Source organism: Eptatretus burgeri, chromosome 10 (assembly GCF_056783735.1).
Source record: "Eptatretus burgeri isolate ZD-2024b chromosome 10, Ebu_testis_v1, whole genome shotgun sequence".
NCBI classification, from domain to species: domain Eukaryota; kingdom Metazoa; phylum Chordata; class Myxini; order Myxiniformes; family Myxinidae; genus Eptatretus; species Eptatretus burgeri.
The window spans coordinates 125,597-147,387 of NC_140970.1; the positions used below are offsets into that span (position 1 = coordinate 125,597).

Sequence of the window (21,791 nt, forward strand, 5' to 3'; positions counted from 1 at the left end):
CCGACATGAAACACGGCCCTCTGTCTGAATGTATGTACGAAGGTCTCCCAAACATAGCGAAGACGTCAGAGAGACATTTTACGACAGTGCCCGAGGTCATATCCGAGCACGGAAACGCGAAAGGGAACCTTGAATATTCATCAACAACGGTGAATATGTATCTGTTGTCTGTCTCGGTGGGCAGGGGCCCTTTGAAGTCGATGTTTAGTCTCTCGAAGGGGGAAGTAGCCTTGATCAGTCTGCCAGATGCCGCGCCAAAGAATCTGGGTTTTAGTTCAGCACAAACAGGGCATGAAGCATTCATTTGTTTAATATCTTCAACAGAATAGGGAAGATTTTGTCTGCGTACGAAATGTGCCATCCTGGTTACCCCTGGGTGGCACAGAGACACATGGAGGTCTTGCAAAGCCTGACTGATTGTTGCCGAACTGTAGACCCGGGAGAAGGTATCTGCAGCAGGGTTTTCCTTCCCGGGCCGGTAAACAATGTCGTACCTGTAGCAGGCTAGGTCTATCCGCCATCTCATAATTTTTTCATTCTTAATTTTCCCGTTATTTTTCCCATCAAACATGAAAGCCACGGATCGTTGGTCCGTAACGAGCGTGAAGTGGTTTCCCAGTAAATAATGTCTCCATTTACGCAGCGCTTCGACGATGGCGTACGCCTCCTTCTCTATTGCCGAGTGTCTCTGCTCGCTTCTAGAGAGAGTTCTCGAGAAGAAAGCGACCGGCCGCCCAGACTGATTAAGTGTTGCAGCTATGGCGTGATTTGAAGCGTCGGTCTCCACCACGAAGGGCACCGAGCTGTCGATCGATAAAACCACGGACTTACTGATATCATCCTTGAGATCGTGGAAAGCTTTCACGACAGCGGCATCTGGTGGAAAGTTTTTGCAATGCACTAGGGGATGTATTTTCTCGGAGTATTGCGAAATCCATCTTGCATAGTAAGCGAACATCCCGATCACCCGGCGCATTGTCTGCAAGTCCTGAGGTGGTGGAAGCTCACGGAGCGGGCGCAATCGCTCAGGATCAGGCTTAATTGTGCCGTCAGCTATCGTGTAGCCGAGAAGGTCAATTGACCTTGCCGAGAATACGCATTTCTCGTAGTTGAGAGTCAGATTATATTTTCCAGCAATGCTCAAGAATCTGTCCAGATTCCTATCATGTTCCCTCTGATCCCTACCGCACACTGTGACATTATCCACGTAAACAAAAGTGTCTTCGAGGTTTTCATCTGAGATGATGTCGTCCATAACCCGTTGGAAGCAAGCTACTCCATTCGTGACACCGAATGGTATCCTTCTGAACTGGTAGAGGCGCCGCCCTGCCTGGAATGCAGTGTACGGTTTGTCTTCCTCTCGGATGGGAATTTGATGATAGGCGCTTCGCAAGTCGATGGTACTGAATACCTTATAATTGGCCACGCGTTCGACCATCTCATCTATGCGCGGCAGGGGTAGGCGTCGAGTTGGGTGAAGCGATTGACCGTTTGGGAATAATCGACAACCATCCGTCTCTTATGGTTCTGACTGCTGGTTACTAACACCTGTGCGCGCCATGGCGAATCGCTCGGTTCTATAATTCCCTCCTCCAGTAATCGCTTGGTTTCTGAAGTGATGAAATTCATGTCAGCAGTGGTATATCGCCGCGATTTGATCGCTATCGGTTTGCAGACCGGCGACAAGTTAGCGAACAGCTGGGGGGACGTCACCTCCGCAGTGGTCAGCGCATTTAAAATTAGACGAGGCTTGCTTCCTCCAAAGGGTATTTCGATGCTCGTGTGCTGCTTGAGGACATTATGATCCAGAATTACGTCTGCGCACAAATCACGAAGCACCAGCACCTTTACATCCCGATGCGTGTACCCTTTTACGTCCAATTCAACATTGCAGTACCCTCGTACGCGGGATTGTAGTGAGGTGGCGGCCATGCATACCGTATTGTCAGTCGGGTGGATTACCCATTTCCTGCCCTTCACTAGCGAGCTGCTGACGAAACTTTCAGAGCTACCGGTATCAATCAGTGCCTCAGCCATATGCCCGTTAATTCGCACGTTGATGATAGCCTTGGATAGATTCCCCGGGGAGGCTGCAGTCAATTTATTTTGCGAGTAGAGAGCCGCAGAAGTGGGTTTATTCCTCCTTAGAGTAGATTTACATACCCTGGCATAATGCCCTTTCTTGTCGCAATTCATGCATGTGGCATCTCTGGCTGGACATTTTTGACGAGGATGCCTTTTGTACCCACAAAAGAAGCATTTACCGACCGGAGCAGTTGCTGAGGAGTTTGACAAGGTCTGGGTATCCGGCTCCTCGGGTGTTTCTCCATCCCTCATGTCTGGCTGTGTCTGTGCCAGTGGGGTTCCTTGGGTTCCCATCGTAGCAGCGTTCATGAGCAGCATCGGTGTCCCAAATGACTCAGATTGCTGCTGAGCCGTATCCATCGCTCGAGCCTGATCGACTACCTTGTCAAGAGTGGGTTGCGCTTTCTCTAGTAAGCGTTGCCGTATGTGGGCTGATCTGAGTCCTTGGATGAATGCCTCCCGTGTCGCTTCCTTTCGGTGTTCCTCGGCGCTTACGGCCCGGAAGCTGCAGTCTTTTCCCAGCTGATTCAGAGCTTGCAGGAACTGATCGATTGTCTCCCCGGCTGCTTGCTTGCGTGTGTTGAGAAGATGTCGTATGTATACCTCGTTCTTGGGCTTCACGTAGAGCGCCTGCAGTACGTCAATCGCTGCTTCGTAAGTGTCGCACCCCGAGAAGAGCCTGTACACGCCGGGCGAGACATGATTCACGAGAGCGGCAAATTTGTCAGCTCCCTCCGCGATGATGGTCAGATAGTGTGAGAAGGAGCAGAACCAATGTGACCATTTCATTTCTGTGTCAGTCGTGTTTGGGTCTGCGTCGAACCTCTCTGGTTTGTAGATCTTGTCCATCTTTGGTTGAGAGAGCCGAGAAAATCAAATGGAATAAATTGAAATAAGAGCGAGAGATGAACCTTCAGAGTTTAGGCTTTATTCCATTTGATTGGAGCCGCTTCTGTGGACACACCAGGAAATACAGGTTCAGCTAGGAGTACATAAGCAGAAACGTATACATGTGCAGTTAACCATTGCAGACTAATCCGCGTAAGCACGGAGTTCGATATAATCTCCATTCTCACCAGTCAATGAGCACCTTCAGTTAACGAGCATCAAGTGGACAGCCGATGTCAATAGCAATGCCCCGGGGACAATCACTCGTGCCGCAGAGAGACCTCCCCTTATACGCGAGACGCACAACATGTGATCCCGCGTCATGTCCCTTGATTCACGTTAATTCACCACAACTATACCATGACATTAGCTAATGAGATCCAATCAGTGCATGAAATTCTCACAAGGAACTTTGTGGTGTCAACATGACCTTCAACGATCTACATCGAGTAGATGCTCAAATTTGTTAATTTCAGAACAACACGACCTTGCTGCTCATATGGTAGAACATTGCAAAGATAGATATCCATCCATCCATTGGGACCATACTCTGAACAGTGTTGGTGCTGCCGAAGCAGTCTCCTGGCCTATTGGGCACAATCCTGGATGGGTCACCACTCTGACGCAGGAAAGTCGAATGGCTCAATCATCCCAGCAAGCTGGTACTAATTTTGCCGACATCGGAAGGATGACAGGCTGAGTCAACCCCACCTGGTATTAATTCCTGGAACCGGGTGAGGCATTCATAGGTAAGAGGAGCATATATGGCATGCCAGCAACAGCCCCACGAGGAGCACAGCATGTCCACCACCACCACATGTTGAAAGGTCCCTTTCAGTCGTCACCTACTTCCTGTCTTTCGTCTGTGTGCGCAAGTAGGCATAAGCTATTCGGATAAGCCATTGGGATCACGTTAATAACTTTGCTTTGCAGTGTCCCAATGTGAATATGTATATATATATATATATATATATATATATATATACATATATATATATATATATATATATATATACATATATACATACATACATATATATACATACATATACATATATATATATATATATATATTGTTGCGGTTATAGGAACCACATCCCTCCAAAGCAATGGCAACCATCATACAGCGGTCCTAAGACAGTTATTCCAAAAATATACGTTCAGATAGTCCCTTCCCTTTTGTCCAGTGGGACAACGGGACAGTGCGTTGTGTAAACTTCATCACTTGGTTTGATTAAATCTCTGCACTCATTCCTATTCTTTTTTTTTCTACTCTTATTCCTGAGGTAAATCCCAGCCACGTGCGCCCTTCGCTGTGAGATGGGTCCTCAGCGAAGGCCAAGCAAGCATTATGCCGGACACCCCTCTACAGAAATCACAGCCTCCCAAACGCATGTGCAGCGGTAATTTCCACCCACTGAACAGAAAGCGCACCGAACACGACGCACACGCTGCACGGAACATGTACCGAGGAGATGGAAGAAACGGCACCCTAAATGCTGGCAACTTTCAGTACACACTCGGCGCACACTTTTCCACCCATTTCTCCATTTAATAATTATATGTATCTTCTTCTTCAACTCAACCCCACATACATAATTATATCCAAACTTTTCCCTCAATTCCCTGACACAGGTCAGGGCTGGCACCGTGCATCCCACAGTCTTTGATAACCGCAAATACGATGCTTGATGGCAGGCGGACCCACGCGCTGGCCACGTGCTTAATGGCGGACTCGCGTGCGGCCGTGATACTTTATCATTGTGCAGAACGAGGCACGAATAACACACATCTTTGGTCAGGTCTGCGCATGGGGTTACAATAACATCTTACCATCGGTCTTCGCTCACGACAGCAACAAATGTCTCCCGCAGACGGCAGACATCCTCCCGCACCTCCGCCTCGATGCAGCTGCTACCAGACAGAGGCATGCTGTGCGGTCAGATCGCTCGGCCTGCGTGGCGCACCATGGAGCAGGCACATTGGCCAGTGCCAACCGTGGGTTGCCGGGGAATGGCATGGAGTTCGGTGCAAGGCAATTCATGTCACAGTGCACGGAGCGAGACAATTCCGCAGCGCGGAACCATCTGGCCGGAAGTGAAGGGGAGCCGCTTCCAGTCATGGTGGCCGGCCCGTGTGCTGGCAAGGGCACAATCAGAGCGCACGATTCGGGTGACGACATCGCTTTGGGCATCGCCACCGCCCTGACAGATTTATAAAAGGACGGGTCGCGGTGCGGCAAGGGGAGAGTGGTCGTCATTCGAGAGTCATCGTTCCTAGTGTGTCGTTCCTGCTCGCCATTCTTGGTGTGTCGTTCCTGGGGTGTCATCGTTACCGAGTCGTTCCTTTCTTCATTCCTGTCGGCTCGTTCTGTCTGGCTTGGGATCGACAACCTACCCATTCCCCTGCTGACGCCGCCCTTCTTTACCAATTTGCCTGCTGGCTCTGCCTCTCTTTCTCCAGCCATTGGCTGTTGGCTCCACCCAAGTCCCTCCCTTCATGCCTGAGGGTCACGTCTCATTCTCTGGATCGACGCTAGCTGCACGAAGTGCCACAAAGCAAGAGATGGCACACCAGCTGTCAGGGAGGTATCACCCAGTGAAGCATCTCCCCAAAACATATTGGTGGCATGATCGGGCAATCGTGCAAGGTATGGAGAGACCATTATCCTCATCTCCTCTCCTACTTTTTCTCTTCATTAACTCCTCTTCATCGGTGTGTGTGTGTGTGTGTGTGTGTGTGTGTGTGTGTGTGTGTGTGTGTGTGTGTGTGTGTGTGTGTGTGTGTGTGTGTGTGTGTGTGTGTGTGTGTGTGTGTGTGTGTGTGTGTGTCATGGCGCCTGTCCTCGTAAGTTAAGAATGCTGAAGATTATTATTTCGGTTTATGTCTGCTCTGTGTCTACTTTTGTAAGTTGCTTGTTTATTGTCGCACCTCACACTTCTTTCTATCCCTGCATTACACAACAATAAAACTACTATTCACTGTGGCACACAACTTTCCTCACATGCTTGTTAATAAATTATTATTAGAAATGTTCCCAGCTCGTTTTTGTCAGTTCTTTCATTGATCTAGCATGGTCAGAACCCTAGCTTAGCTGGGACTTTATGCCCAATGATCCTTTCCTTTAAGCCGGTACGTCCTTGGCAGTCGCTCAGCTGCATCCGATCCGGTAAAGTGATCCGGTTCAGACAAGGCGTACCGAGGAAGTGTTCCCCGGTAATTAAATCACATGATTAATTAGGTAACCCGGTTAACCCATAGACGGGAGGACCCTAGGTCACGCAGTTGAGTTATTGGCGTTCACGGTCAGTTAGCGACCTGCCGGGTCACGGAATTATCTGTGTGCGACAGCCTACAATTCGAGGGAGTCAGGTGGGGAACCCGAGATAGCTTCCCCCCCCCCCCGGTGGTCTTCTCACCCGACCCCTGGCCCGCAATATATTTACCCCCTGCCATGTAAATTTTTACCCCTGGTTGAGAATCACTGCCTTAGAGGCATGCGGTTTTCAGAACCGCAACAATATTGTACCTTATTAAATCTTTAGATTTCACCATTGCCTTCCGGATGGTGAATGGCAGAATGTGCATCGTCAATACCTCTTTCAGCAAGATAGGTCATCAACTAAAAATAATGAAATTGTGGTCTGTGATCAGTAATGATCTCGTCTGGAAATCCTTGTCGACTAAAAATTAGATGAGAAGCTATGACAGTTTCAGAAGTGACAGATTGAGTAAATCTAAATTGTAGCCATTTACTGCAATAGTCAATTTGTAAGATTGATTGCGAATGTGTTATCATGGGAAGCATATGGTCCAAAAACATCCAATCCTACCTTACTTCATGTCGTAGAAGCAAGTGGAACTGGATGCATAGAACCATTACGACAAGTGGCAGTCGTACCGTTAATCTGACAAAAACAAGTTTTGAATGGCATCTTGAATCTGGGTATCCATTTTACGTATCACAACAACCGTCTCAATGGTTGTTTTGTGCGAACAATGCCTTCACGGTCGGCATGTAAGTAATTGTAGTAATTACTGTTGTATGTAATCGGCACTTCAATAAGTGTAGTAATTGGGGATAGTAACACGTTCACTACAGAATACAACATCACTGTGAATCGACAAGTCACAAATGGGGAAGAATGGTTTCACAGTGTCATTGGCCATTTTAGACAAGGACGGCAACCATTTTGAAAGTACCATTTCACTTGTACTTGAGTGTTGTCAGTGCCAATTGCTTCAACTAAATCGTTATGAGAAACACAAGCGTCTTACAGCAAGACTTCACAGACATGGTCAACACCATTGCACATGTCAGTGCTGTCGTCAATCACGATGTCAGCAGTATCGGCAGGCAATCGAGATAAGACATTGCAGCAACTACATTCTGAGATCCTGGCTTATACTACACTTGTCGTCACAGTGCACTGTGTATGCATCCAGCATGCTTCTCTGACATCAGTCAATAACCTACACACATAGGCAATAGTAACCTCAACACTGTCACGGTGAACCTGTCATTATCGCACCGATTCTGTAACCGGAAGCGTCAGTGGTGACAACTATGTCTCGAGAAGGGTCAAAATGTCCTAACCCAGGGATATGTGTAATAGCATCTTTCACAGCAGTGAAAGTGGTAGCAGCAGAAGCAGTCCACTTGAATAGCATGATTGTTTGTATATATCTCGTGTCGGTTGGAAAAGCAAAACAAATTGAGGGATGAATTTCACCTAAACCAGAGCCATTCCATTGAAAGATCTCACCTGTTCAGGGCTGGTACGTGTAGAAGCATTGGCAATGCAATTTTCCAAATTTGGATTTGGTCGGCTTGTAGGTACATCTGAGGTAGTAGCACAACATGCAAGTGTTTTACTATGGATATTGATACCCAAATTTTGAATCGGATCTTTACCGAGCAGTGTGGTAACCTTTTTCCACAACACACCATCCAGCTTTAATGCATATATCCTGGTATTTGACAGTAGACAAAACAACCCAAAACATCAATATTATCAGCGGTGTAGGACTTAAACAGGTTCTGGCATGGTTGTAAAGAATCGTAAAGGAAATGTTTGCGGAAAAGTTCCTCATTCATCAGTGAAGCATCAGAAGACATTTGTTTTTAAACATTAAAACAATTAGACAATTAAAATTAATAGAAGAAGACAATGAAAACATTTGTTTTAATTGACTTTATGAGAATGTCACAATTCACCCAATCTTCACTGGGCATGTACTGTGAGCAACAAGAACTTCATGTTGTTCTTCCTCACCTGATGGTAGGATATTCACCTGTTTAACAGTAGGTGAGCATTGAGGCACAGTCACAAAATGTCCAATCTTGTTGCAGGATGGATATTCCTTGTCTGTTGTTCGACAGTGCGGTGAGCTGATAACATATAGGCCATCAGCCATGGCTCAGGAAGTGCCTGAAAATCAAATTTCATTCCATTCCGCGGGGGGGGGGGGGGGGGGTAGACAAAACCTTGATAATATTATAGTATATATCCAAATACGTATAAGCCTGGTGTTGGCGGAGTGGTTAGGGCAGCGGCTTGGGATCCAAAGGTCCTGAGTTCAAGCCCCGTTGGGCCACTGAATTAATACACCAGGGGGTTGACTCAGCCTGTCATCCTTCCGAGGTCGGCGAAATGAGTACCAGTATACTGGGCCGGTGTATACCCCGGTTAAATAGGTGTACCATATCCCTGTGTCATAAGAGGTGACCAGGGTTGCGTCAGGAAGGGCATCCGGCATAAAACGTGCCAAATCACTATGCGGATCATACGGATGATCCGCTGTGGCGACCCCTATCGGGAGGAAGAAGCAGAAGAAGAAGCAGAAGAAGCAGAAGAAGCAGAAGCAGAAGAAGCAGAAGCAGAAGAAGCAGAAGCAGAAGAAGCAGAAGAAGCAGAAGAAGCAGAAGAAGCAGAAGAAGCAGAAGAAGCAGAAGAAGCAGAAGAAGCAGAAGAAGCAGAAGAAGCAGAAGAAGCAGAAGAAGCAGAAGCAGAAGAAGCAGAAGCAGAAGAAGCAGAAGCAGAAGAAGCAGAAGCAGAAGAAGCAGAAGCAGAAGAAGCAGAAGCAGAAGAAGCAGAAGCAGAAGCAGAAGCAGAAGAAGCAGAAGAAGCAGAAGAAGCAGAAGAAGCAGAAGAAGCAGAAGAAGCAGAAGAAGCAGAAGAAGCAGAAGAAGAAGAAGAAGAAGAAGAAGAAGAAGAAGGTTGACTCAGCCTGTCATCCTTCCGAGGTCGGCGAAATGAGTACCAGTGTACTGGGCCGGTGTATACCCCGGTTAAAATAGGTGTACCATATCCCTGTGTCGTAAGAGGCGACCAGGGTTGCGTCAGGAAGGGCATCCGGCGTAAAACATGTGCCAAATCACTATGCGGATCATACGGATGATCCGCTGTGGCGACCCCTAACGGGAGCAGCCGAAAGAAGAAGAAGAAGATATCCAAATACGTAGGCAAAAGTTCTCCACTCAAATAGCTGCAGTTATTGTGTATTTTCATCTTGAAAAGTCGATGCATTACCTATGCTCTCTCATTTGAATTTTATCCACTCGGATCACGTGTAGGCCATGTGACGCCTCGACAGCCAATATATCGGCTGACATCGTATGCAAATTTCGTCAGATTGTCATGTGACCAGCTAAATTGTCCAAGATGGCAGCTTCCTGCAGGGAGGAAATCACCAGCAGCTGATCAGCGATTTATCGGTAATTTTTGATGAATATGGCCAGTGAGGACGCTCCCCAGTGTATTATTCACCAGGACAATGTAGCGAACGAAGAAGTAAAACGTTTTACGTCTGTAAGATGGGATAAATGGAGAGAAAGTGTCAACCAATGGCTCGTCTTAGACGGTCACGAACGACGTTTCGCCGAGAATGCCGGCGCGGGAAGACTAACTTCGATCATGGGCCTATTGTACCCGGAGTGCCGGTGCAGGAGGACTAACCATTGTGCAACACCAGCGTATCGACCCATCGAATGAACGCCATTGACCCTGCCTCGGACAGCTTTATATATAGCCGGTCAGCCACAGCCGGACATTATATAATACCTGCTGTTTCTGTTTCAGCCTGGCATAGTCTATCCAACACTCTCTTTCTTTGAACCCTGCAGTATTTCTCCGCTCTATTGCAAATGAGGCAGACAGCAGGAAGGACGTGTCGCCGTGAACTCTCAACATGTCCAGCAATGTTCGATGCAGAGTGCAGTTTTTTTGGCAATGGTTCATACATGCAATCATCAACAATCGCAGAGTCATCATGCATGGTTTGTGAACAAAGTTTCTCAGCCCCACTTGTTTTCCTATTGCATTGATGAAGCGACGGTAGCAAGTGTCGTGATAGCCCAGATGACTAGGGATTTCTTCAAACTCAATATACACTCGTGCACTCTCGGCTAAATGTCGTTCGTGACCGTCTAAGACGAGCCATTTGTTGACACTTTCTCTCCATTTATCCCATCTTACAGGCATAAAACGTTTGACTTCTTCGTTCGCTACATTGTCCTGGTGAATAATACACTGGGGAGCGTCCTCACTGGCCATATTCATCAAAAATTACCGATAAATCGCCGATCAGCTGCCGGTGATTTCCTCCCTGCAGGAAGCTGCCATCTTGGACAACTTAGCTGGTCACATGACAGTCTGACATAATTTGCATACGATGTCAGCCGATCTATTGGCTGTCAAGACGTCACATGGCCCACACGTGATCCGAGTGGAGAAAATTCAAATGACAGCGCAGGGAATGCATCGATTTTCAAGATGAAAATACACAATAACTGTAGCTATTTGGGTGAAGAACTTTTGGATATGTATGTATTTGGATAAATACTATCATATCAAGGTTTTGTCTACTCCCCCCCCCCCCCACCCTGATGAGTGGAACGAAACTGCACGATACAACTTACGGCTGATAGCCTAATAGGAGGCAGATCCACAACAGTAGCACTCACATGAAGTAGTAGATTTACCTAAATTCACAGGAACACTGGAACGAAGTTGCGAACGTACACCAATTTGTTGTGGGCATTTAGTAGAGTGAGGCTGTAGCTGTACATTTTCCACCGAATGAGATGGTTTAATTTCACAACCCATAGAACTGGCTTCTTTGATCATGGTCTCAACATGACACAATTTCAAAAGCTCAAAGCAGGGTTAAACTAGTTCCCAATAGAAGTCATTCTCGTGTACCACAGGAATTGTTTTTTAATCATCTAATTGGTCCTGAATCATCTCATTGGTGGATGAGTGAAGTAGGTGAGAACAAGCTGATGAGATGTTGGTTAAGGATCGGATGTATATCAATGGGATACAAAACATAAACTGTTCAGTCTGATGGAGATCTGCGCTCTGCCGAGTGCCGATGTAGTTTACATAGTTATGGCATGGTTAGTGATACGGAGGCAAATTGTGTACGTTGTATCGGCATATAGGCAACAAACGGGAAGGACTGAGGCAGAGAAGCAGTTCAGCGACGCACTGGAGAGGATGATGGGAATGGTTGAGCTGAAGGTGATGATGTGCATTGCAGAGGACTTAAACATGCATGTGGAAGTAACAGAACCAGGTGAAGAAGAATGCATTGGTAAATTTGGTTGGGGAACGAGGAATAGAGGGGACCGAGACCCGGTGGCAAGGAATGAGTTTGCCGTAGCTGGTTTATTCTTTCAGTAGCAGGACAGCCACAAAATTACTTGTAAGAGTGGACAGCATGGAACGGAAATGGATTTGTTGGTAGCGAGGACACAAGAGTAGTAGAGGAACAAGGATTGCAAAGCAGTGGTTGGAGAGCATGTCACCACCCAGCACAAGCTGTTGTTGTTTGTTTTTTGCATGAAGAAAAGGAGGCAAGTTAAGAGCAGGGGTCAGAAGATGATTAGGTGGGGGGAGTGCAGGGACATCATCGTTGTAGAGTACAAGAAGAGGTTGAAGGCCAGGTATGAGGAACTCAGTGAATAAGCTGAAGGTTTGGAGAGAAGGGTAGAAGAAGTGCAGAGAGGCATTGAGAATAATTGCAGAAGTTTTGTGAGGAAGGACATCGGGAAAGAGTAAATTGTCGAGGTAGGGACAGAAACCATGTGTGGTGGATGGGGGAAGTCATGAAGGCAGTTGTTGAAAAGAAGGAAGTTTGGAAGAGGATGGAGAAAATGAAGGAGATAAGGGGAAAACCAGATGCAGGGATGCTGCAACTGTGTGGGCAGAAGAAAAAAAAGGAGCAAAGGAGAGAAGTGTAGAAGGTGAGGAATGACATGGAAGAGGAGGTATCCAAGCTGGAAGAGGATGGTGGGAAGAAGATGATCTACAAATTAGCTCATGACGGGGATGAGGATAATGAGGACATGAAAGAGGGGGGGGAGGAAGAGTTGGTCGTTAAGGATGGTGGTGGGAAGCTAGTGACCGGTGTGGGAAGGAAGCAACGGTGAGCTGGAGCCTGTGTGTTATGTAGAGAATGTGGAGTTAGTGGAGATTATGGAGGAGGAGGAGGTGTGGCCAGCATTAAAGAGGATGGATAAGGGAAGAGCATCAGGCATTAATGATGTGTATGCAGAGATATTACTTGCTGCAGAAGAGGTCAAAGGCAGTTGGACGAAGAGGCTGGTGAATGCATGTCTGAGAGAGGATTCGATTCAAGAGGATTGGAGAACAGGACAAATTGTGCTGATATGGAAGAGGAAAGACAATGTTCAAGATCCAGGAAAGCACAGAGGCATTACACTCTGAAATCATGTCATGAAGGTACTGAAGAGGATTCTGGACTGGAGGATAAGGAAGAGTGTAGAGATCGAGACCGGCGAAGAGCAACAGAGTTTAGAAAGGGTAGGGGGATGACAAATGGGATGTTAATGCTGGTGTAGAAGACGTTGGAGGAGCAAGGTGAAATGGCATTGGGATTTGTGGACCTGGAGAAGGCCTATGACACTGTCCCAAGATAGATGGTGAAGGCAACACTGATATGGATGGGAGTGCCAGAAGCAGAAGTTAGGTTGGTGAAATGGATGTACAAGGGAACATAGGAAAGAGTTTTTGTTGGTTCTGGGATGTCGGAGGGGTTCTGTGGTAAAATCCGTTTGAGGCAGGGAAGCTCTCTTAGCCCACTCATGTTTATGGACCTGGTAAGCAGGAAGGTGAGCTTGAGGGGTAGTATGGGGAGGATGCTGGATGCAGAAGATCTGGCTGTTGTGGTGGAGAGTCGGCGGGATATGCAGGAAGTCCTGGGAGAGTGGGAGAAGAAATTTAGGAAGCATGGGCTGAAGAAGAGGGTGGAGAAGACTGAGGTGATGTGGGTCAGGCAGCAAAGAAAATAAATTAACATCAGGTTGGAGGGGAAGGAGATCAGACAGGGAAATAGGTTTGAGTATCTGGGGGAACAGTGACCGAGGATGGTAAATCAGAGGCAGAGGTGTGGAAGAAGATTCAAGAGGGTACAAATGTGTGGAGGAGGGTGGAGGGAGTAATGGCAGACAGAAAAAATATCAAGGAAATAGAAAGGGAAAGTTTTGATGTGTTGTGTGATGCCAGCTGGCCTTTATAGTCTCAAAACAATGGCACTGACAGAGAGACACAACAGAAGTTGCAGGTCTGTGAGAACAACTGGGTGAGGAGGATTGTGGGAGTGAAAAGGGTGGATAGAAGGAGGAGGATGAACTGAGGGAGACTGGTATGTAAATGAGCTGGACGGCTTGATTGGTGAAAAGCCGGCTGAAGTGGGCTCTACACTTGGTTTGGATAGAGGAAGAGAGAATGGTAAAGAGCGGCTAAGTTGAGAGAACAAGTTTTGAAAGAAAGAGGTGGACTGCAGTTGAGATTGGAGGATTGTGTGAGGAAAGAGGTGGACTGCAGTTGAGATTGGAGGATTGTATGAGGAGGGATATCAGTAAGGCCAAAAAAAAAAAATGTTGCATTGGCGTAACGGGTCACTGAAAAATAGGGTAGGTCAGTCGGGACCTTTCTTTTTTTTTTTTTTCCTAATAAATCCCTCCCAAAATCTCCCCCGGCTCGAGTACCACCCTTTTTGTCGGCGGGTTCTGTCCGAAACACTTCCGGGTTCTTGCGATCGCGATCAACAAGATACTTGAAAACGATAGCAAAACAACAAAAATAGCAATAAAATAGGGTCGGCAAAATTTTTCGATAGCAAAAAAAACAAAAAAAAAAAAACGTAGGGTCGGCGGAATTTTTAGGGTCGGGCGGGTTACGCCAATGCAACATTTTTTTTTTTTGGCCTAAGGTAGGGGTGGTTGGAGAGTGGAGAGAATTGGTCGAGGACAGGGGGAAGTGGAGGAGTATCATGGTCAAGGCAAGGCAGAAGCTTGGTACCAATGGACCTCCCACTTATAAAGGGAAGAGGGCAGCAATATATACCACATGGAAGTGCATGGAAGAGTGAGGTGAGAGGCCACAAAAACAATGTAATGGCAGTGGAGCAACAGGTGAATGCAATGAGCAAGGGAATGAAGGAACTGCAAAATAGAAGAGAGGGGATGAATCACAAGTAACTGACACAAAAAAAAAAAAGAGTTGGGTTGGGAAGGGTTAATGGGGGTTGAAAATGATCACAGGTAGGAATGGGAAATGACGTGATGGCAGTGTACTGAGTGTCTTCACCTGGAACTCTACAGATGTTAAGTATTTTCCTAATGAGAAGGGGGCACCACTAAACTGAAGTATGCAAATAGTGAGACCTAATGATTGCTACCTCCACCCACCAAAGGTGGACAGAGGTTATGTTTTCACCCCTGTCTGTTTGTTTGTGTGCAAGCTATCTCAGAAAGTTGTGAATGGATTCGAATGAAATTTGGTGGACACGTTGGGGGTATGACAAGGGTGAATCGATTCGATTTTGGTGAAGATCTGAATCCAGATCCAGATACAAGAATTATTAATTTTTAAAGTGATGCTTCACCATCGAGAGATGGGGGCCAAAAACGATATATAGCACGGTATTTGAAAATTTTCTTGGGCCCGATATGTTCCACTGGATCAGGCATTGCATGGCGGAGGTATGTGGTCTACTGAGTGCACTTCTGGTCATTTCAGTTTTTCCTCCAGCATCATGTGGTTATGAACTGTCCTTATTTTTCTTAACCATAATCGGTTTGTTTCAAGTTCACAACTTCTTCATAGGTTTCACCGTCATAATTATGAAAATGACATTTGAGCTCACCATCTACTTTGGTGGTTAAAATATGCCCCCTCAACCATGGAAGGACACCTCACACCTGGCAGACAATGTCTCCCGGATGAACTCCACTTTGTGGTCGAAACTTCAGACCTGACCGAGATTGCCGACTGATCAGTTGTACAGGGTGTCCCAAAAGTCACCTATGGATTTGGAAATTAAATAACATTTCTGTTTTTTAATAATTTGTTTTTCTTTTCTTTTCTTTTCAGAATTTAGATTAACATTTGGAAATTACCCATGAAAAATTCACAACTGAACAAAGAACCAAAATCGTGGAATTTTATTTTAAATTTCATCGATCAATTATTCTCACCCAAAGAACATGGACACCGAATAATTTTGCGAAATTCAGAAAGTTCTTGGCCATCACGTTTTGATTTGACGCCTCCCGATTATTTTCTTTGGGGTCACCTAAAGGAGTGTGTATACATCAATAAGCCCCATACAATTCAGAAGCTCAAGGACAACATCTGTGCAGAAATTCCAGCACTGCAGCCAGTTATTGTCCGCTGGAAAATGCTGTCGAAAGAGCCCGTCTTTGCGAAGCCGAAAATGGACGACATCGAAGCTGCATCATTTTCATAAATAAAGCAAATTTATCTCCATTTTGTAAAATTTTCTTTTGGTATAAAAATAATCATAAATTAATTAAAGAAAAAATAGAAATGTTATTTCATTTCTAAATCCCTAGGTGACTTTTGGGACACCCTGTATTTGTTGTTGACACATCCTTTTTGGAATATTGTACTGTCATAAAGCAAACTCACAACACGATGTATATACTAGTGGGGCATGCTTACACATTGTAAGCAATAACGAAATGTGCTTCCCCATTGTCTCGTGTCACTCACCTGCATTTGTTTTTTTCATTTATTTATATTTTCATTGACATGCTTTCTGACGGTTCTGTGATTTTCCTGGTGTATTGGCTTCGATGTCCATTGGCACGCAAAATTATCGTGCTTCCCCATTGTCTTGGGTTGCCAACCTGCATATATTTTATTTATTTATTTGTTTATATATTTTTTCATTTGTGGACGCTTTCCAAAAGTTCTGTGATTTTTTTCCCCGGTGTATCAGCTTCGATGTCTGTCGGCATGCAAGATTTCAGCTTCCTGCATCACCCGGAAGGTACCGAACATTAATGTCAGTGCGTCAGTGAGCTAGTACGTTAGTGAACGAGTGAGCCAGTGCGTCAGTACGTCAGTGAGTGGTTACAATGAACTTTATATATTCGATATACATATATAATTTATCACTATAGATAACAGTAAATATTGTTACGTCCCAAATAAATTGTGCTGTACAGAACCTTCCGTGGCATACGGTATTCAACTTGCCAGTCAGCTTGGCTAAATCACATTGCTCTGAAGACGTCAAAGTGCAAAACGGGTGAAAATTTAACAATAGTGAATGGAAGGGATTTACTGCAGAGGAGTTATTGCCAGATGATCTCAGTGAGATAGTCATTTGGACCACTGAGGGTGTCAACGCACCCCTGGCTTGCAACACCAAATACAGATTCCTCCTCGTCCAAATCGAAGCATTCCGAATTTTTTTTTGAAACAGTCACTTGGTGATCCTGCCAGAGAAACTCCTTCCAAGGGGCTCACACTGATAGGGTTGCTGGTAAAGCTCAATATTTGTTGGATTTTAAAGCTGCACAGCATTATTTGCTCACAATGCGAGGTAGACGCTAAGATGGAACTATGGCTATACAGTAGTTCCCAGGTAATGTGACACACTAGAGCTGTGCCAGGAATTTAAATGTAGTTGTGCTTTGCAAAAGTGAACACACCACCCAGACCACCAAGCGCACGTGCACACACCAGCGTGCCATGCTAATACAGTGAGCTTGTGCATGTGCTGAGAACTAGTGTCCTACCAAGTGTGAAATACAAGCAATGCCCTCGTTGCAAACATGCGCAAAATGTTTTTGCATGCATTTTCACAAAACCAGAAATGGGGAATTGAGTAGAGGGGGGTTACGTGTGGGCCACCTCGAGAAAGCACATGGAGGGATACAGAGCAGTGGTCAGCTCGTGTGCTGCAAAATTTAGAACGTGAGGAATGAATGAAGAATTGGCTTACATTGCATGCTTATTAATTTGCAAATAATGCAGTAAACATGTAAATGAGATGCATCAGTGAGATGTTCAGTGAACAGACACAAAAGCGCATACACCTACACTTCAACCTCCCACACACCTTACTGTAACCCTTGCACTTCCACGACAGTTACACCTTTTTAAGAGCATGGTCAAAATAAAACGCCCATGCCCCACAACATTAATCTCCACTTGTGGGGGACAGGAGGAGGGTGTAAAGGCAATCTGGTGACCCCACATAGCATGCAATGCCAAAAATTTGTTTTTACTCACATTGACTGCATTACATAAAAGGATAAATTGGTGCAGGAGACCATTTGGCCTATCGTGCATGCGCTACACCAACCCCAGAAACATCACTCATCCACACACAAGCTATCTGCAAGTCCTACCAATGCCCCCAAACTCCTCAATCTCCAATGCATCCTGGGACCTATCTAATTCCACTTTAAACCTATCTAACCCCTCTGCATGCCTGGTGTTGGCTTAATGGTTAGGGTGGTGGGCTTTGGATCCTCAGGTCCTGAGTTCAAATCCCGCTCAGCTGTTGAATTAATACCAGGTGGGGTTAACTCGGCCTGTCATCCTTCTGAGGTCGGCAAAATGAGTGCCAGCATGCTGGTAGACTGTGTCGGAGTGGCGACTCGTCCAGGATTGTGCCCAACAGCTAAGGAGACTGCTTAAGCAGCACCAACACTGCACAGAGTATGGTCCCAATCTCCTCTCCTCCCATCTGCTGCCGCTACCTTTCTCAGGAGACCAGTCAATGCATTAACCACTCCCTGGGTGAAAGTCCCCTGCCTTCATGCTGTCCTAACTCTCATCTTCTTTACCCTCAAGCTATGGCTCCTGGTCCTACCACTGTCCATGCTGAAACACTGCTCTGCATCTATCTTGTCCACACCCTTACGGGCTCTCTCTCATTTCTACCAATGACCTGTACTCTACTGCCTGGGCCTCTATCTCCCACAACTCCTCTCCTCTCCCCTCTGCAACTACTGGGGATGCATTTTCACAGTGGTTATACCCCCCCCCACCAACACAAGTCAGGGTCAAATCTTAACCACTCTTCCCTGCTGCCCAGATTTGACAGACCAGCACAGACAATCAGAGCGCCAATCTGTTCCCATGGACCGGCCATATCCTTAGTCAGCATCTCCGTCTCTTGTGATCCAGGCTTCATGAATGTGGGGGTACAACATCTGGGATCTCTGGGTTGCTCCTGGGAGATCGATCGGCTGACTTTCGACTGAAGGCCAATTCAAGAGAACCGTCAGAGGCTACACAACAATTAAACGGAAGACCAAGCAGGAAACCGAAGAAGTAAAGAGCAAAGATGGAGTCATCAGGAGGAACCGGGATAGCATTCGGGTTTCAGCCGCAACTCAAACCCATCCAGGCACAGCAAAGTGACCCTTACAGAAAAATTTCTGCAAGAATTCACTTCTCCTTAGAGAGATAGATAAAGAAAGTGGAATAGAGAGTAAAAGACAAAAGAGAAAAAAAAGCAAGAATTAGAATGAATAAAGACAATTGTGGAAAAAAAAAAATGAAAAAAAAAGAAATGCGAAAGGATCAAAGATGTCGGGAAGAACCTAGACAGATTGATTTCAGCAGTTACTAACCCAGGCTCAAACGCAGCAACATGTACAAGGGAGTCAGCCGATCGATCTCCCACGAGCAACCCAGATGTGAGCCTGGTGTTGGCTCAGTGGTTAGGGTGGGGGCTTGGGATCCTAGGGTCCTGAGTTCAAGCCCCGTCGGCTGCTGAATTAATACACCAGGGGGTTGACAGCCTGTCATCTTTCTGAGGTCGGCAAAATGAGTCGGCAGTGTGTGTACTGATAGAGGGGCACTGCATCAGCGACACAGTTGCGCTTCAAGAAATGATAGCTACCCTGGCAGCTTAGCTGCCATACGACCACCACCATCCAGATGTCGTGCAACACCACCACCACCCCCCCCCCCTTCTTCCTCCTCTTGCTGTAGTGTAGTGCATACTGCATATGTGCGTCTTCATCCAGGTTTCTACTTCAGCCTTTCGTTCTGCTACTCCAGAAACACCACACTTACATATCACACTAAAATATACAATTCGCTTTTTCTCCATCTGTCTGACAACAATACATTTGGCCGTTACTTATCCAATCTCAACCAAAGTTGACAGGAGTACTAGCGAAGGTCATACGACAGAGGTGAGAGTGACTTCATCGACCCAGATCACCAAAGGGGTTTTCTGCTTTAAGGTGTATAGACAGCTAATCATGGAGTTTTTCCCAAGGCCACTTCTCATAACAAAAGTAATAACACTAATGATAATCGCATAATATTAATGTTATTACCAAAAAAACATTATTCATCCTAATAATACCCCCCTCCCCAAAAAGGTTCTTCCTTATTGGACAAACGCCGTGTTAACGTGTGTAAAATAGCTTATCGTGGCGTTTCGTGGGGAAAGCCAACCAGAGGTAAAACACTATATATATATATATATATTATATATATATATATATATATATATATATATATATATATATATATGCATATATACAGTCGCGACTGACCAGGCATCAGTGTGTGTACCTCAGAGCCATCCTGTCAGTCCTGGAACTCGAAGGAAAACATCAAATGATCTCACTCCGAAGGTATAAATAAATAAATAAAGCAATGCAAGGGCACTGTGGTCCCTCAAAAGGCGGGGGAGGGGAGGGAGGGGAGGGGATGACCCCATTAATCAAGACAAATTATAAACCGAATACGTTTCACCTTCACGAGCAGTTACGAACTGTGGTAAACTGAGCCCAAAGATGAGGGTCAGCGAGGGTCAGGTGGTGAAACGGCCGCAGGTTGTTGTTGTTGTTGTTGTTGTATTAACTGCTATAATCAGTTACCAAGGCAGAAAGCAAAACCCAAAGGGAGCCGGCGGCAGCGGCGGGGATACAACCTGGATCGGTGAATGAGACTCCGAGGCACCGTTACAAGAGGCACCGTTAACAGCACAGCACCATCCGCCCAGCGTCTCTACCCTTTAACGCTGAGGTAAATCAGCACGTCCGCCTCGATACTCACGCCATGGTGTGCCGGTGAGCCGGTGAGCGCACGGAGGCAGACGATGACGGAGGACGACGAGGCCGGCGAGATGGAGCTTCAGAGGAAATTCCCCGCCATGGCTCTCACGCGCACTCGCTCACTCACGCGCACGCTCGCGCTCCTCTTTCTCCCCCTCCCGGCGTTGCGGAGAACCGACACGAAACCTTTCACAATTCATTCTCAACTCACTCCACATTCATTCTACAACTCATTCGCATCAACGATGATCATCAAAATAATAATAATAATAATATAACGTTCCTTTTACGCAAGGAAGGGACTTCCACACGTGAGGAGACAATTAGGCCTCGATCGAAGCCTGCGGTCTTACAGTGTTGGTGTGTTGCCACCTTATGGTTGTATGTCCGCGCTCCGTCCTTTTAAACGCTCAGCATCAAACAAGGAAGTATCTCAGTCATTCATACCAAACACTGAAAATAGAACGAGCCAGGAGTTCGAACCACGGACCCAGGAAGCTTGACTATAAAACCTGGTGTTGGCTTAACATCTCAGGGTCTTGAGTTCGTGCCCCTTCCGACTCGTTGAATTAACACCAGGCGGGTTGACTCAGCCTGTCGTCTTTCCACGGTCGGCAAAATGAGTACCAGCTTACTGGTAACAGGGGCACTGCATCAGCGGCACAGCGGCACTTCCAGAGATGATGCAACCGGCAGCCACAGGCTGCATAATGAAACGATGAGAAGCTCGACTTTAAATATTCCACGGCACATTTTGAAAGGAGTAGGCCGTTGTGTGGACCAGTGTGACCACTCCTCGGCTTTTTTCACAAGATCTTGGCTGTTCGTTGTTCACCTTGGCGTCTTGGTTTTCTGTAGGTTTTCTTGGCGTCTTGGTTTTCTGTAGGTTTTCTTGGCGTCTTGGTTTTCTGTAGGTTTTCTTGGCGTCTTGGTTTTCTGTAGGTTTTCTTGGCGTATGGGTTTTCTGTAGGTTTTCTTGGCGTATGGGTTTTCTGTAGGTTTTCTTGGCGTCTTCGTTTTCTGTAGGTTTTCTTGGCGTCTTGGTTTTCTGTAGGTTTTCTTGGCGTATGGGTTTTCTGTAGGTTTTCTGTAGGTTTTCTTGGCGTCTTGGTTTTCTGTAGGTTTTCTTGGCGTCTTGGTTTTCTGTAGGTTTTCTTGGCGTATGGGTTTTCTGTAGGTTTTCTTGGCGTATGGGTTTTCTCTAGGTTTTCTTGGCGTATGGGTTTTCTCTAGGTTTTCTTGGCGTCTGGGTTTTCTCTAGGTGTTCTTGGCGTCTTGGTTTTCTGTAGGTTTTCTTGGCGTCTTGGTTTTCTGTAGGTTTTCTTGGCGTATGGGTTTTCTGTAGGTTTTCTTGGCGTATGGGTTTTCTGTAGGTTTTCTTGGCGTCTTGGTTTTCTGTAGGTTTTCTTGGCGTCTTGGTTTTCTGTAGGTTTTCTTGGCGTATGGG

At 46.2% G+C, this 21,791-nt stretch overlaps 1 protein-coding gene across 6 annotated transcripts in view; it reads right to left on the reverse strand.

Moving 5' to 3' along the window:
• LOC147017780 (homer protein homolog 3-like) overlaps nt 1-20,526 on the reverse strand; it is a 117,200-nt gene extending 96,674 nt beyond the window's left edge. Inside the window, exon 1 of one of the 6 annotated variants that reach the window (XM_085896739.1) lies at nt 20,346-20,526. In XM_085896739.1, the coding sequence (XP_085752865.1) occupies nt 20,346-20,350 (5 nt within the window). In that variant the 5' untranslated portion in view covers nt 20,351-20,526. Of the gene's footprint in view, nt 1-7,739; nt 7,795-19,859; nt 19,886-20,042; nt 20,142-20,220; nt 20,314-20,345 lie in introns of those variants that run through there. The other 5 variants (XM_085896742.1, XM_085896741.1, XM_085896738.1 and 2 more) reach the window with 5 other exon arrangements.
• Between the last annotated feature and the right edge of the window lie 1,265 nt (nt 20,527-21,791).